Raw genomic sequence first — 15,357 nt, 5'->3', positions numbered from 1 at the left:
TTCTCATACAGGAGTAAACAAGATCCTTCGCGCGCACAAACGCAAGTGTTCCCTCATCCTGCATCAAGAGAGAGCTCTACCAGATCTCAAACAAACGGCCCTCCGTTTATCACTTCCTCTACACGACATAGATGCTGTGCATCAGATACTCGCCATCAAGAATTGTCACTTTATTTCTGCCGTCTTTGTTATTATCTACTCGAGTTCTTCGAGGACGCATACGCCTGTTGTTCCCCCCCCCCCCACCCCCCCTCAGCATATTTTTTCACAACAAAGCAATCACTCACATTTCACTCTCCCGTCAATAGATCTCTACTAAAATTATCCTCCTCTCCCTTAAACTTTCCTGTCTTCGCCTTCCACGCTTTATCCTATTCTTTCTCTCGTCTTTTCACTACCTTGATCAAGATCACCGCCCGCGACGTAAGTATGCCTGAGACCCCTCTCCTGCCCTTCCTGTCACTTCCCCGGTCCCTCTTTCATTCATTCACTCTATGTATCTCTCCATGATGAGAGTCTACATTTGGGTTCACGTAGCATTATTCACTCATCCCAAGTGTCGCGTTGGCTTGGCCTTCATCTCTCCTCATCCCCTCCCTGCCTCTCACCTGCCCCCTCCACTCACATTCTTGCCGTATTATAGATACTCCTTAGCAAAAACACATACGACGCGGCGGCTACCTACCTATTTTAGCTTCCTTATAAACCCGTCGCCGGAGCTTCACTCTCCTCCAAGGAGCAGAAGGAGCTCCTTCCTCAGCTCAAGCCCACGAAGGACTTGCCTGCATACCACCTTCCCTACTACCACAAGAGGTCAAATACCTACAGAGTCTCCGACTTTCCTCACAGTCCATCAAAACTCTTTCTCTTCATCCTCACTCTCTTCTCCGTCTATCCACCTTTTGCTTTCGTTCACGACCGCTCGTTGTCGCTGTGAGTCTCCGCCAGAAACGCTCCCTATCTGGCCTTCATCGAGACATTGTCATTGAAGTTCAACGCCTAAGAGACAAACTCTCTGTTCTTTCTGTATTATCTACTGTTTTCTGTTTTCTGTTTTAATTGTTGGCACATATCAAGTAAGTCGGCGTGTTTCTTATTATTTTTTCCCTGTTGGGACTATGTTTTGCAACGAGCCAGCTGGCACCTGGCAAGACAGGATTCTTTTTCCTGCGGCCCCTAGGCCCAGAAATTCGAATTTCTTTTGTTTTGCAAAATGAGCAGAGAAGCCCTCTAGCTTAATCTGAGAGCTTCGCCTTTTCCTACTCCCAACAGCACTTGCTTGGCTTTTTCGAGCCTCCGCCCGGAACTCTATCGACAATACAAGGGATCATTCTTTGTGTGCAAACTATCGTGCCTGTTTGCTAACAAAATGTTTCTCCTTTTAGTTGATTGTTGGTGGATTGACCGGAACTTGGACATAGTCAAGATGGCGGCCTACAGATACACCGACAGTGATCTGCTGCGTTTGCGCCGCGCCTTCGCACCTGACAGAGAGGTTGCATACAAACTCGCTGAAAGAGTCGATGAAGACAATGATTTAGGTACACATGATCCTTTCTTTCGATTTCTTGACCAAGGCCTAACTTTCGAACAGGGGAGATCATTCGCACTACATCTGAGCACTCACTGTCCCTCATCGTCGAGGAGAGCGGAAGTTCCAGTAATTCCGATGCTCAGTTTCGCCAAGCTGCTGCTCAGCAGCTTGATGGCACCGACTCAGAGCGACAGTACCAAGACCGAAGCGATTCTCAGATCGACCGTGCACCATTGGTGGCACCGGCTGGCCTTGTCAGTCAGAGATCTGAGGGCTTCAAACAGTTCTACGACTCGGTCAAGTCTCCCACTCATATGAGAGTGACTGCAGGTGGTCGGATTGTGCCCAACTCACGCGGCCCGCCTTCTCCCATATCAAAATGGAATCGAGAGTTTGGCTCGCTCGACAGCCAGTCCTATTCTCGTAACATGAACGGCAATCAACCTGAGGGCGTTTCCTATCCCATTCTGCCTCCGAGTTGGGGACAGGTGACCGCTATGGTTCCTCCCCAAACTCATGGCACCATGCCTGGAATGACGATGAGACCCCCAGAAGGATACGCTCTCATAGCGCCTCCTCCTATGGGCTACAACATGGCTGCTGTCCCATACAACCAATTTCCCGCCTCTGGTGTTCCTATCCAACACCCAGGTCAAGCTAGCTACTTCGGCAAACCTCCCGACATGGGGATGGAACCAGCGAGAAGCGTTCATCTCTCGCCTGTCGAGCAGTTTGATCCTACCCGACCATTCTTCTACAATGGACAGTGGTTGCTTGCGAACGGAAACAACTTGTACCCCATCAACGTGGCTCCCCAGATGAATTTCGTTGCCACACATGTGCCTAATCAACTCGCACCTCGCCCAAGTGATGATCACATGGCCCATCCTGCTAAGTATGGCCGCGTCTCTGCGCGACAGCTCAACCCGTCGCCCATGAACTCAAAGCCCACTGTGGAAGATATGTCTCGCTCTGCCAGTCCTCCCTACTCGTCGATTCGGCCTAGCTCTATCACACAGAAGCAGCTGGAGGTCCTCCGTAGTCAAAAAAGGTATCATCAAGACCAGCTTCAGTACAACAAGCATCAAATCGATCTTCGAGACATGGAAGAACGACTTCAGAAGATCTGTGCTGAAATCAACAAATTTGAGCACCTCTACGCGATGCAGGTCGAGTTTGAGGCCAGGAAGTACCCCAAGCTTGAATCTCCCGACGAAGCCAACTCTAACTCATCCGCTGGCTATCCTCACAGTCGCAGTGATTCTGACGGGCCCATGGCTGTTACCAAAATGCCTACCTTGGGGTACGGAGACCAGCAACCTGGTGCCCGCGCTCATACGCGCTCAGTGAGTGCTCTCGGCCCGGCCAACCCGGCTGCGGCGGTCGCTTCGGCCAAGAACCCCAGCACTTTGAAGAACGATAATGGGCAACAGCGGAAGCCTTCAAGCCTTCCAGTCAATGCGGCCTTGGCGCCGGTCTTCCAGCCCCGATCCGAGATCAATGGTTCTTTCGTTGCAACAGACCAAACTGACGAGGCTGCACGTGCTCGGCACTGGGAGAGTATGTCCAGAGCCAATGCCTCTTGGCGGTCATCATTTTTCGCCAAGGAGATTGAAGCTCAGAACAATTTGGGCTCTCCCTATCTCGTTGGCAAACTCAAACCAGGAGTCTTACCCCAAGACGCCAGACGTGATGACTACACCTACGAGCGTGAGCTTACAGCGGATGAACAACGTGCTCGCTACATCTACTGGGAAAAAGCTCCTCACTACTTCCAGGACGGTCTTCCCAGGTATGACGGCAAGAACTTCTATCACGCTCCTGATGACAAAGAGAACTCTCTGCGCGCGGGCAACACTATCTCTCCAAGTCTCTCCAACCCGGCTGAGACACAGGCATCGACTACTAAGTTCAGAAGTGCTGTTCCGTTCAACAAAGTGTTTCAGGCCGCCAGAGGTTCTGCTCGCCATCTGTTTGATGAGGTTACCCGCTCTGAGTCTTTGCACCGCACCGACGACTCTCTCCGCGCGAGTTCCAACTCCGAGTTCCCTCGGTCCGAGTCTCACGCAGCTCACCCTGGCTCCCGATACATGGATTTTCGACGTGCCATCAATGAGAGCACACGAGTTTCAAGTGAGAAATTCCAAGCCAAAGTCTCTGACGACTCGGCTGAAGAAGAGGGCAGTCTGATCTTCAAAGGGCGCCGGGTCATGGACCGTGCTGTCAGGTACCTTAACAACTGTGTTTCTCTAGGCGGGCTGTACTAACTTCTTTGTAGCAGCAAGTATCCGAGAGACATCTGGTCGACCATGCGCAAGAAGGGTAAAACAAGCGCCAACGTGGTTGCTGGTCAGGTGTCCCCCATGACAGCTCAAGGTGTCCTTCCTCACTACTCAGGCCATGCCACCGCATCCCTGACCCCGACCATCACCACAAACTCTCGTGGCCATGCTGTCAGACAGGGTGATATGAACCCTCCACCTACTCTTGGAAGACGGGAGGAGAACAGACCTCCCCTTGAGCTTCTTGAACAGCAGCTCCGCAGTGCCAGCTTTCAAGACAACCCCCATGGGTTCTCGACTCGTTGAACAGCCTCATCTAAGCAGTACCTCTCCACAGCATCTGCTTTTTTCTTTTCTTGGTCGCGACACAGTATGCAGTGCCATATTCTCAATGCTTTCGATAAGCATCAGTCATTGTTCTCATGGTTACGTTTTATATGACTCACTGCACAACTTCTTCGCGTGCTCCATGCTGGGAGGTGTGCTTTTACTCGCGACTAGCTCGAGTAGGCCACTCTTTGCATTTGGTTGCCATGATCAACATCTCATTATCTATAGCGCCTATGCATACAGGCGTTCAGGCAACATCAGTGCTAAAATTAATAACATGTTAGGATTTTAAGGGCCACGGACAGACCTCAGAAGGATTACCACAAAATGCGAGCATCAGGGAGATGAATCATTCTTGTCAATGGCATGGCTGGATTGTACGGAACTCATATTATGTTTAGAGAACTTTATACGATTAGATAGAACACACACTCAATCACAACTATTGCTTGTGACTTACCAGTCCCTAGTTTGATGTGATTTCACTGACGGCAGTACTTGGGACACGACCGACGTTCATAAGCATGTGGCGACTTGATTGCAGATAGTCAAGTTTGTCCAGTAGCTCAGGCAATTCAAATTTATTACCCATGTAAAAAAGATGGTGTTCACTAAAGCATGTACCTCACCTTCAAATTTCCAGCCTCATTAGCAACTCGGTGAAAATCTTCTAGGGAGAACAGGACCCCATGATAGTTTGGGTCCTGAAGGGTTTACTCTTCGCTAGACGTATACCTCGAAAACCATGGATCTAAGTGGTTGACGCGGAGATATCCTAGCGGTGGGTTTGGAAGTCTACGACTTACCGTGGTCAAGGCACCGGAGTGCAGAATTGCAGTCTACGACAGACAGGCATTGCATGAATGCGTCTGGTGATGGAGTTAGCATCCTACGAGAGGACAGATGGGACGGAGCATCTGTCCAACAGAACATCACGAGGGGACTCGCGAATGTGCATGTGGGGAGAGAGCAGGTCAAGACTTCGGGATAAACCTCCCATGGAGCATTTCACCAGTGAGTGAAATGGCCATTGAGAACCCTAAAAATTCTCAATTCATCTACCCTGCTGTAGACCGGGTACCGCGCCGTCCGAAGGAAAGCACGCAGGTATCGTAAAACGCCGGAGTATTATGCCCATTTCCTCATCAACTTTTGCCCTTGATGTTGCTCACATTGGTGCCGTGATTGTGAGTGGTGAAAAAAGAAAAGATTTGTCCTCGCCTGGGAGGGAAGGTTTGATCATGTCGTCTTGAAAGTTCCAAATGTTGGTTTTTTGTTGGTGTTGCTCGACAAAATCATCCGCTTAAGCGGTGACCTTGTTGTTGGCAGCGAGCTCACGGCCAACCTTGGAGCGGCGCAGAATGTCCTCACGGTCCTTGTCAAGCTTGAGCTTGGTGATGACACAGTTGGAGGGGTGGATGCCCAGGGGAACGGACTGGCCGTTGGCCTTGTCGCGGGTGACACGCTCGACATGGACAACGTACTTGAGACGGTACACGGAGGTGATCTTGCCCTCACGGCCCTTGTTGGAACCACGGACAATGGTGACCTCGTCGTCCTTTCGGATGGGGATAGAGCGGACCTGGGTAATGTTAGGAACTGTGAAAGAATTTTTCCAGGCGATGAAAACTTACGTTGTACTGCTCACGGAGCTCCTTGGAGAGGGGAGCGCTCATGATAACACGGCGCTGGTCAGAGGGAGCCTTGAAGTGAGCAGCACGGCTCTTGCGGCGAGAAGAAGCGACGGCTGTTCCAAAAGTCAGTAAACATGATACAGAAATTGCAACTGCGTATCGAGGCACATACAGGGGTTGATCTTGGTCATTGTGGCGGTGGTTTGGCGAGGACGACGCTGGAAAGTTAGTCGAGCAATGAAGAACGGATTGACAACAGAGAAATTTTCGAAGAGGAAGAAAATGTGTGCGGATTTACCCATTTGAAAAAAATGGATCTGTGTGCACGTGATGCTGACCTAAGCAGGGGTTGAGATTTTCAGCGACCCTTGCAAGCTAAGTCGGCCTCTGAAGCGGGCCGCATTTACGCTTTTGGGACATGTCGTTCATTATCGACTTATGTTGCTGAGATGATGAATTGTGAGAGGTATTTGCATGAAGATGTTTGGGGGAATAGTATTGATACTTGAAATGTGTTTAATCATTGATACATAAGAATTTTTACACGTGTAGTTGTTCATTGATAAGATATGTGTTCTTCAATGTTGAGTAAAAACAAACCACTGATCGTTGCATTGCATATGTCCAACATTTGCGCTTGAGCGTTACGGTTGTATTTTACAAGTAGAGGGGTGCATAATGTACATTTTATCAGATATGTGTATGATTCACCTATTTCGACATAGGCCTCTGGAATCGTCCGTTGTTATCGTATCTTGCTTCTGTTAAGGATATTAGCATCATATTTTTCATTGTCACATGTCAAACGTACTGAAGAACGTATAGCTCAGTGTCACCGTCTCGACACCCTTCATGTTCATATCGTTGAGCAGATCAGGATCCAGGTAGAAGAAAACAGGCATGTCCACGGTCTCGCCTGCATTGAGACGCTGCTCTTCAAAGCAGAAGCACTGGATCTTGCTGAAGTACGGCGCACATTGCGCGGGCGTCACACTGTATGTAGCCACTCCAATGATGTCCTGGTCACTCTTGTTGGTCGCCTTGTAGAATGCCAGCGCGGTCTCGCCAGGAAGGACACGGACTTCTCGCTGCTGAGGGACAAACTTCCAGGGCAGGACGTCGGAGACAGAAGCGCTGAAGGTGACCTTGATTCGCTTGGCGTCTTTGACGGGAACGAGTCGGCTTGCGAGATCACCATCATCAGAGCCGGGACCACCATGGGCACGTATGGGTTGACCTCCCCAGCCAGTGGTTTGGCAGATCTATATAGGTGTTAGATGAAGAAAATAGACACATGGGAGGAGAGTTACCATCTTGTACAGCGGCACTGAGCCATAAGTAAGAGCGATAAATCCGAGGATCGTACTCAAGGTGTAGTACCTGATCATCATAAGCCAAGACCGCAATCCAATCCCTAGATCATTCTTACGCTATCGTCCTGTTCTTCTTGCTATAATACGCGCGAATCTCCTCCATCGTGGGGGTATAAGGCTTTCTCGGTCTCGGCGTCTGGTTGGAGGCATTGCGGGCAAAGTTGAGGCCTGTTCGCTGGGCCTTTGGTCGGGCGTTTTGGCAGAAGAAGCATGACCATGACGATGCAGCCGCTCTGGCTGAGCTTCGCGCAAGTTGAGGCGCGGCGTTCATGGTCAATTGGGTGCGGGGACAGGGGTGATTTATCTGTTGGTGGAAGTGAAGCTCGAGGTCAGATGATATTTGACGATTTCTGGGTGACGTCGGCGGTCGGACTCTGGAACGCCGGTGCATTTAAAGCTACCCTATGGGGAAGGTCGATTAATTACGAAGTCTTGAAGGAAGTTCATACTACCCAAGACATGTAAAAATCCTTGTTTATTCTTTATTGTTTCTAGAATTGCCCATTCTGTGTTCCTTTTCGTGTCATTATACTAATACCAAAGTATATGTCAAAAGTTCAATTGTACCTAGAATTCTTCTACAGAGTTACAGACCTTACCGTGTAGGTAGGTTAATAGTCAAAACGCAAACAACTCTTGTGTATCTAACCCAGTTCACAGAGTGACATACATTGCCATTTCCGACAACACATATCTCGTCGTGAGACCTTTTCCTACCCCGTATTTGTTCATCAGCCTTAATCATATAAAAACACAATATGGTTGTAGAGGCCATTGGATGCCTCCCGTTCCCATTGACCGAAAACCTAACTGGGATGTTTTTCGCGATATCTGTGGGTCTCTGATGTCTTTTGGCTAATAGTATTTGTCTGCTCGTATTCCTTTCGGCACTAGGATTAATTGGCGCTACTGAACTTTGTATACCCAGCTACGATGCTGTACATTACAGGTCTAGATCATGTCTTAACGGAACAAACCCAAACATCCAGGCCACGATGCATCCTGTATACGGTTAGGTTTTCGTTAGCCACAGGTGAAGCAAGATTGCGAAGTAGAATTGGATATCCTGCTCTCAAGGTTATAGAAAAGCTTGATTGCTGGCCTAAGATACAAATAGTTTAGCCATTCTTATACCATCTTAGACCTGCTCTTGAGCTGTTTATTTTCTGTCTCCCAAGCTCGCATCTTAAGCTCTCTACAATCCACTACCTACCTAGCCTGGTTGGTATAACAAAGCTTAGTAGCCGATCCCTGGCAGTGACTCTTCAACGGTAAAACCCTTATTTTAACTTTACATGGACAACGGATTGAGCCAAAACCCGCCCCCCATTAAAGAGGCAGACAGTGGAAATCTTAAATACATACAAAACATCACCATATTCTTCCTTATAAACTCTCTGCACCTTCACTATGACCATGGAACGACCCATACTTCAAGACAGATGTGAATACCGGAGTCCAGACGAGATCGAGTTGGAGAGGTTCCAGACACCGAAAGAGCAACCTGGGTCGGAGCAACACCATGTATACCAGTCAAGGGAGGAATCCAATCCTCTTTTTACATCAACATCATCACCAGACAAAAATCCAAGATTATCAGCATCGACAAATTCAACCCATCACCAGGAAAGCAGACCAATGGGCGCACAAACACTTCGCAAGCGGCCCAAGCATCTACGAAAGGGGCTCATTGCAAATTTATCAAGATGGTTCGTCTCTGTTCTCTTCGTTATAGCCATCTACGTGGTTCTCTGGCACTTTTCCCAGCAAAATGTCATGGGGACAGGGACGAAGAGAGAGTTTAATGCACTTATCATTGGCCTTTCTCTCGGTCTCGGCATGAGTATAACCATATCTCTCGAGGCTATGGCCAAAGAGATTAGGTGGTGGATTCTCGAGCTTCGAGAATGGCCAAAACGAGAAGTAAGAAGTTTTGTCAAGTCATTGACGGTTAATTGCTAACAAGATGTGACAGACTGAGCTAATCCTAAAAGCCAAAGATTTGACCAAGGTTATCCAGCTCACTTGGGAAACTGGTTCGCGTTCCATACGGATTTACGCCATCACTTTCGTTCTACTCAATCTTGTGTCACAAATTGCTTTGGCTATGTTGGGCCTGATTTACTCCACGAACACAGCTGACTCGGCTGCGATTCTCAAACCTGGCAACGTCACAGTACCAGACTTTTCCGATTTGGAAACAGCCAGGGTTCTATCGTCCAAGTCCCAAGCCTTGGGCGCGATGCGATACACTGCAAATAGGTATGTTAGTTACCGTTCTGATTGCCTAGCCACAACTATCCACATATATTGATCGCAAGTTAGTTACGGAACTATTGCACTTGGTTGGGTATGGGGAGACATAACCGCTGTTCCGACACCTGGTACACTGTGGGACAACAATGACCCCTTGATATATTGCGGTAAAAAATCCTGCAGATTCGTCTTCCAGGAGTGGGCGTCAAGGCCAAAGAAATACGATTTAGTGGTGAGCACGAATCGCACCGTCGATGCCACAGGAAACTGCCGTAGTTGGAAAGTCACGAAGGGGGGTGGTGGAAACGAGACAAGCATCACGATAGCAGACAACGACCGGACCGAGGTCAATATCACCGCGATGAACGGTGTCAACCAAACAACATTCATGTTTGATGCTGCAAGAGACCAGGGAGAAACATGGAGCGAAATCTCAGCCTTCGAAGCCTCCGAAACGAGTCCATGGTTCTACCGCTGCAACATTAGCTTCGGGCCTGTCCTCAACGCCTATCGCAAAGAGCACGTCCTTGGTGTCAATATCACCTCGTTGGCATCATCAGCAATAGCTCTTCAAGGATATGGAGCTTCTTCACTGGGTCCCACCAACAGTGATCGACAATTCCAGAGTTACCCTGCCGAGTCAACATATGGAGCACCTGCAAATGGCAATACGGATAAGATGGGGGCACTGGTAGCAGCCTTTTCGGCGGGTGTTGTAGCTGTCGTTGGTCAAGCCGCCAGCACTCTCATCATACCGGGACTTCAGCCCCAGAACGGAGTTGTGCTCGAAGTATCAAAGTGGGCATACGTCCATCTGATTTTGGGACTGAGTCTAGCCGTGCAACTACTTCTGGGTGTTGGGGTTGCGATACTGTCAAACACATAACTATCACCCAGAACTGGAAAACAGAATAATTTACTTTAAGTATTAGGGTGCAAAATAAATAGCCTCAATCTTGTAGATAGCATACATAAACTGACGTACAAATACCGTATCTTATGCTTCTTGAACCTAGTGGCTTCATTGACTTGATTACTGCTCTCTTAGCCTGTTGCACTTCTGGGGCACTACCATTAAGCTTATATCTCTTTTCAGATCGTTAGTGAATTGCCACAAATGCTTCCAGCGGCAGGGTGTCAAAATAGCATTCATGCCTGTACTGCTTCATTCAAGAAGGGTATTCATAATGGCGTTATCATCACGGCGAGAGAAGAAAACATCAGGTTTGTGAAGGAACTGAAAGAAATGTATTCATAAAACATGCGGTATGAATCTGCTTCAACAATCTCAACGCTTCATGCTATATAAACAAAAACATTTTTGCAAAACTCAAAAAATAGACAAAACTCCTCCTGGCCATGATAAAAACAAAACGGAACAGAGAAACCAATTGAACTTTTATCGATGCTTGCCGTTTACGAACCTTGCACTCTTGCCATTCACGATCCGTTGACGCTTGGGAACACCGCTACCGGTCAAGCGCTCAAGTATCTGAATCACAAAGACTTGGATGATCAATATGGCCAAGCGCAGCATAAGGTCGAAGAGCCCCAGGAGAGGTCTCTTACCACGGCTGTGGGTAGAGTCGGTGTACGGGAATGGTAGCTTCGCGCCGAGATGGTTCTGGGCAACCTCGAGTCCGCTGCTGAAGCCGTCCTCGTGGAAACCGTATTTGGTCCAGGCACCGGCATAACTAATACCTCGGCTGTTCTGGATATGCTTGAGAAGTTTCTGTGCCCGGACGGAAGCCGTTGTGTATATCGGTTGAGAGTAATAAAATCGTCCCTGTGTTTTGGCTGCCTTTGGCTTTCTAAGCGGATTCATGGTAACCAAGACATCTCCAAAGGTGTTTCGGGGAATGTGCTGGAGATGGTTCATGTTGTATGTGAGCGAGACCTGGTTGATGTTTGCCTTTCGCGATGATGGTGACGATAGGGTGAGGTAATTCCAGCTGGCCCAGGCCTTTTTACGCCGGGGCATCATATCTAGATCTGAGTGCAGAACCACTTCGTTTTGGGATGTCTTGAAACAAGACATGATGGAACGTTCTTGCTCGGTGGCAGAAGACTTGATAATATCGAATGCTTCGTCGCCGTGGGTGGCAAGAATGACGTGATCATAGAGAGCTGATGTGCCGTTCTCCAGATGAAGTCGAACCTGACCGTCGCTTTCGGTAGTAACGCGCCTCACAGGCGTTTTGAGGAACAAGTGATTTGGAGGGAAACCCTTCATCACGGCGTCGAGGTATGCCTGAGAACCTCCCTCTATTGTCAGCCATTGTGGACGCGAAGCGAATGTTGACAGCAGACGATGATTCCAACTGTAGATGTGTGAGTTAGTTTAGGTTTGAATTGTCGTCGATTGGCTTGGACTTACAGGAAGCGAACGAATGTCAGAGCAGGGAACTCCATGGCGCACTTGTCTGGACTCGTGCTCCATATTGACGCCGCCAATGGGAGAAGATAGTCATCTCTAAAGGCTTGCGAATAGCCCTCTTGGTCCAGGTACTGCCCGATAGTCAAGTCGTAACCAACGGAGTCTACCGGCTTGCTCTTTACTTCAAGGTTGGCGATGTCATCTTCATCTCTGCTTAACAGGTCGATGGAAAATTGGTTGAAGCGAATAATGTCAAACAGCATCCTCCACATGCGCGGTGATAGAAGATTTCTTTTTTGACAGAATAATGAAGTCAAACTGGAGCCAGCCCATTCAAGGGCGCCACAATCCCGAGATACACTGAATGATAAATGTGTAGGGGCGGTTTTGATATTGAGCTTTTCCAGGAATCGGATAAAGTTGGCTAAAAAAAAAAGAAAGCTATGTGAGTTTCTATGACGCAAGGGCGTTGCCGCTGGACGAGTAAAGCAGACTCACGAGATGTTTGGGCGTTCAGGACATGAAAACCGGTGTCAACTTTTGTCGAAAACTTTCCCTTGCTGAAATCGACCGTGTTTGTATGACCGCCAAGCCTATCGGAAGCTTCGTAGACGTAGACATCGTGATATGTTTTGTTCAAGGCCCACAAGGCGCCAATTCCAGCAGAGCCGCTGCCGACGACAGCAACCTTTTTCCTGAGGAAACGATACGGATCAGTCGAGGAATTCATTGTACGAGAGTCTGTCATGACGAAAATATGTAGAGTCGGTCTGAAAAGAAGCGAAGATTCGATTCAATTCAACAGGGTGCAGACTGCAGAGCATTTCTATCTTGAAGGAGGATGGATGCAGTTCAAAAAAAGCATGTGAAAGTGGAAGACCAAGAACTCCATTCATTAGGGACGATCAAGCCATGATTGGGCAGACAGGACGAATGTTAAATGGCGGTATCGCAGCCACAGACGGTTTCGACCCTGATTTGATGACGAGGGCTGGCTGAGGGAAAGACTTTTGAGGGGGGTTGGTGGACAACTCAAGCACAGGTCACCTCACTTCACACCTCACACCTCACCTCACCATGACGGGGACTTACATGTGCTGTGGCTCCTCCCGCATGGTTGGTTTCGTATGTATGGATGTGTTGTTAAGCGAATGGAATAGCGGATACTGAAGTTGTATCCGAGACGCAGGATAGGACGGATAAGGAGAGTTACCGCTGCTACCGTTAGTGGGAAAGATAAGGTAGTTGTCGTTGTCTCTCGGGTCTGGCCTCGAAATGGAAATAGAAAGAGAAGAAGAAAGAGGAGAGACAAGAAAGATCTACGTTTACGGGTGTTCGCCTGCGGACGGACATGAGATGAACCTCTTTTTGCTGGGGGCACCTAACACGGGATGACACCCGTAATGTCCCAACGATTTGAGCTGACGACCCACTGCAAATTGCCTGAACTTTACCTGAACATGACCTGAACCGACTGACTCAAAGCTCGGAGCTGCCAGGTTCTATCATGAGCTTTTAAGCTAGAGCTAGAGCTAGCTGACCTGGCGCTTGCCTCTGCTTGCATGGCATACGCATGAGCCATTCAAAAAGGCATGAACCGCGTGGCTCATGCGGTTGCACTGCATCTTGATCTAGCCTGACAGCCTGATCAATATCGATCTGACGTGGCTCGGCTGAAATGTAGTTTCAGTAATGCCTTGCATTTCCGGGTTTTTTCTCATACACCGAGGGCCTCAAGTTGATCCGTGCAAAGTGAACAGACTTTGGCGTCGAGTCGACTTTTGGCAGTTGTACAGATGATCGGGAACACATTTTCACATGCAGCACATATACAGGTAAGGCCGCCATTGTTTATTATGGCAGTAAAGAGCCTTCAAATCAAAGCCGAAGACTTTGATTTGAAGGCATGTCGAACACTCAACGGGACTGGTTAACGGTAATTCGAGTCACCAATTCTTAGAAGCGCCGTGCGAGATAAACCCGCCTTCGTCTGCCCAGCTTGTTTCAACTCGACGCCATTGACCGAAGTCGAGACGCTGAGCCGCTTTTCTTCACGTACCGGGGGAATCAACTTTGAAGAGAAAAGAAAGAAAAAAAGACCAAAAGCTCATCGCAGACTTTTCGTGATATACTGCCCACAGTCTCTGCAAGCACGGACCATCATATCACGTGCAGTATCCTGCCTCGAGCTGATTGGTCACTTAGCGTCATACGCAAACAACCAGGCACTCAGCGTTGAGGCCTGCCGAACTTGGAAGGCTGACGAGAACGTCAACGTCAATCCATCAACCATTTCAGTAGTCCAGATCCAGTAACACCCGAGCATTGCGCATTCGCTATCGCCCTCAATCGTAGCCTTAAATAAGTCCTTTTATTTCGGCGTGCGACCTTTATTACCATTCATCCAGCCTTGACAACCTGACAACCTCAACCCTTTCGCCTCCAGCCTCCTTTCACCATGTCGAACCCTCTCGATACCGACGCTGGCTCTGAGCTTTTCAGCTCTTACGAAGCCGAGTACAAACTCATCCAAGCCGATCTGAACCAGAAACTCGATCAAATCCCCGAACTGGCCGGCGAGCCTCGAAAGGCTGCCATCAGCCAAGCCGAGCGGGCGCTTGAGGAACTCGATGAACAGGTATGTCTACATAGAGGCGAATACAACCATCAGCAACTGGTTTGCTGATATCTGCCTGTATAGCTCAGCGCAATGCGCCTGGAGAAGCAGAACATCCCGACCAGCTCCCGCACCAAAGTCAACCAACGCTTCCGAAACTACGAATCAGACACAGACGCCGCTCGTCGCAAGTTGACCACCCTGTCCTCCGACCGTTCAGCGCTTTTTGGATCGCGATACACAGACGACCCCGCTGGTTCATCAGATGTCAACATGGAGCAGCGACAACAGTTGCTTTCCGGCACGGACCGCCTTGATCGAAGCACACAGCGATTGAAGAACAGCCAAGCCCTTGCCCATGAGACCGAGGCCATTGGTGCCGATACCCTGGCAAATCTTGGTAGACAGCGAGAGGTCATTCAGGGTACCCGGATCACACTGCTTGAGAGTGAGGGCTATGTGGACAGGAGTGTCAAGACACTCAGGGGCATGGCGCGTAGGTAAAGTGACCCACACAAACGTCATGGCAATTACAGACAACTGACATTGAAATTGTAGGATGGCTACAAATCGGATAATCACTATTTCCATCATCACTGTTTTGGTTATTCTTATTGTCGCAGTTATCTTCAGCAAGTTCCGATGAGGGATCAATTTGGTTATTGGAGTTTTAGGCAGTCGCTTTTCAACTTGGCTTGCATACGGGTTGACTAATGGGCCTTACGCGTACTTTCGTTTTATGAAGGAGTTTAGCAAGTTTAATGATTTGTAGAAGTAGACCGATCTTTTTTTGTCTCACTGTACCTATACAAATTTTGAGACTACGAGAAATGACCGAATGTTTGTAAAGCGATACTGCCATTGTTGGTTCGTGTGAGCAAGTCAAATGAATGTCATTGTACTGTGGGGAAGCCATATTGTGTGTCAGTGTATCAAGAATACAAGCCGATAGAT

At 48.6% G+C, this 15,357-nt stretch overlaps 7 protein-coding genes across 7 annotated transcripts; 3 read left to right on the top strand and 4 right to left on the bottom strand.

Moving 5' to 3' along the window:
* Positions 1-1,426: 1,426 nt before the first annotated feature.
* On the top strand, positions 1,427-4,122 carry FGSG_10844 (uncharacterized protein; the record flags this gene model as incomplete). The annotated part of the gene is made up of 4 exons (XM_011327246.1): positions 1,427-1,541; positions 1,595-3,094; positions 3,215-3,761; positions 3,813-4,122. The coding sequence occupies 4 exons, from the start codon at positions 1,427-1,429 to the stop codon at positions 4,120-4,122; spliced, it is 2,472 nt and encodes an 823-aa protein (XP_011325548.1).
* A 917-nt stretch (positions 4,123-5,039) lies between these two features.
* On the bottom strand, positions 5,040-6,030 carry FGSG_10845 (60S ribosomal protein L26-1). Its single transcript, XM_011327245.1, has 3 exons — positions 5,953-6,030; positions 5,781-5,893; positions 5,040-5,728 (listed from the first exon to the last, which is right to left on the bottom strand). The coding sequence occupies exons 1-3, from the start codon at positions 5,969-5,971 to the stop codon at positions 5,450-5,452; spliced, it is 411 nt and encodes a 136-aa protein (XP_011325547.1). The 5' UTR covers positions 5,972-6,030; the 3' UTR covers positions 5,040-5,449.
* A 387-nt stretch (positions 6,031-6,417) lies between these two features.
* FGSG_10846 (cytochrome c oxidase assembly protein COX11) lies at positions 6,418-7,474 on the bottom strand. Its single transcript, XM_011327244.1, has 4 exons — positions 7,210-7,474; positions 7,091-7,160; positions 6,592-7,042; positions 6,418-6,541 (listed from the first exon to the last, which is right to left on the bottom strand). The coding sequence occupies exons 1-4, from the start codon at positions 7,422-7,424 to the stop codon at positions 6,492-6,494; spliced, it is 786 nt and encodes a 261-aa protein (XP_011325546.1). The 5' UTR covers positions 7,425-7,474; the 3' UTR covers positions 6,418-6,491.
* A 246-nt stretch (positions 7,475-7,720) lies between these two features.
* Positions 7,721-8,154, bottom strand: FGSG_13907 (uncharacterized protein; the record flags this gene model as incomplete). Its single annotated transcript, XM_011327243.1, has 3 exons — positions 7,721-7,747; positions 7,824-8,081; positions 8,131-8,154. 3 exons carry the CDS (start codon positions 8,152-8,154, stop codon positions 7,721-7,723), a joined length of 309 nt encoding a protein of 102 aa, XP_011325545.1.
* Positions 8,155-8,563: 409 nt separating this feature from the next.
* Positions 8,564-10,295, top strand: FGSG_10847 (uncharacterized protein; the record flags this gene model as incomplete). Its single annotated transcript, XM_011327242.1, has 3 exons — positions 8,564-9,076; positions 9,129-9,415; positions 9,593-10,295. 3 exons carry the CDS (start codon positions 8,564-8,566, stop codon positions 10,293-10,295), a joined length of 1,503 nt encoding a protein of 500 aa, XP_011325544.1.
* A 513-nt stretch (positions 10,296-10,808) lies between these two features.
* On the bottom strand, positions 10,809-12,901 carry FGSG_10848 (uncharacterized protein; the record flags this gene model as incomplete). Its single annotated transcript, XM_011327241.1, has 4 exons — positions 10,809-11,730; positions 11,787-12,210; positions 12,285-12,481; positions 12,879-12,901. 4 exons carry the CDS (start codon positions 12,899-12,901, stop codon positions 10,809-10,811), a joined length of 1,566 nt encoding a protein of 521 aa, XP_011325543.1.
* A 1,149-nt stretch (positions 12,902-14,050) lies between these two features.
* Positions 14,051-15,260, top strand: FGSG_13906 (uncharacterized protein). The gene is made up of 3 exons (XM_011327240.1): positions 14,051-14,424; positions 14,488-14,903; positions 14,962-15,260. The coding sequence occupies exons 1-3, from the start codon at positions 14,245-14,247 to the stop codon at positions 15,047-15,049; spliced, it is 684 nt and encodes a 227-aa protein (XP_011325542.1). The 5' UTR covers positions 14,051-14,244; the 3' UTR covers positions 15,050-15,260.
* The last annotated feature ends 97 nt before the right edge of the window (positions 15,261-15,357 follow it).

Source organism: Fusarium graminearum, chromosome 3 (genome assembly GCF_000240135.3).
Source record: "Fusarium graminearum PH-1 chromosome 3, whole genome shotgun sequence".
Classification (NCBI taxonomy): domain Eukaryota; kingdom Fungi; phylum Ascomycota; class Sordariomycetes; order Hypocreales; family Nectriaceae; genus Fusarium; species Fusarium graminearum.
The sequence above is the reverse complement of the archived record's forward strand: the minus strand, read 5'-3'. Positions and strand labels throughout refer to the sequence as shown.

Excerpts from the sequence above, each read along its gene's own strand:
- FGSG_10845 (XM_011327245.1), bottom strand. Across the intron at positions 5,729-5,780 it reads AGCTCCGTGAGCAGTACAAC|GTCCGCTCTATCCCCATCCG; the intron begins GTAAGTTTTCAT and ends AACATTACCCAG.
- FGSG_10846 (XM_011327244.1), bottom strand. The coding sequence starts at position 7,424 with ATGAACGCCGCGCCTCAACTTGCGCGAAGCTCAGCCAGAGCGGCTGCA. Across the intron at positions 7,161-7,209 it reads AAGAAGAACAGGACGATAGC|GTACTACACCTTGAGTACGA; the intron begins GTAAGAATGATC and ends TATGATGATCAG. Across the intron at positions 6,542-6,591 it reads ACTGAGCTATACGTTCTTCA|AAGCAAGATACGATAACAAC; the intron begins GTACGTTTGACA and ends TATCCTTAACAG.
- FGSG_13906 (XM_011327240.1), top strand. The coding sequence starts at position 14,245 with ATGTCGAACCCTCTCGATACCGACGCTGGCTCTGAGCTTTTCAGCTCT. Across the intron at positions 14,425-14,487 it reads TTGAGGAACTCGATGAACAG|CTCAGCGCAATGCGCCTGGA; the intron begins GTATGTCTACAT and ends CTGCCTGTATAG. Across the intron at positions 14,904-14,961 it reads CTCAGGGGCATGGCGCGTAG|GATGGCTACAAATCGGATAA; the intron begins GTAAAGTGACCC and ends TTGAAATTGTAG.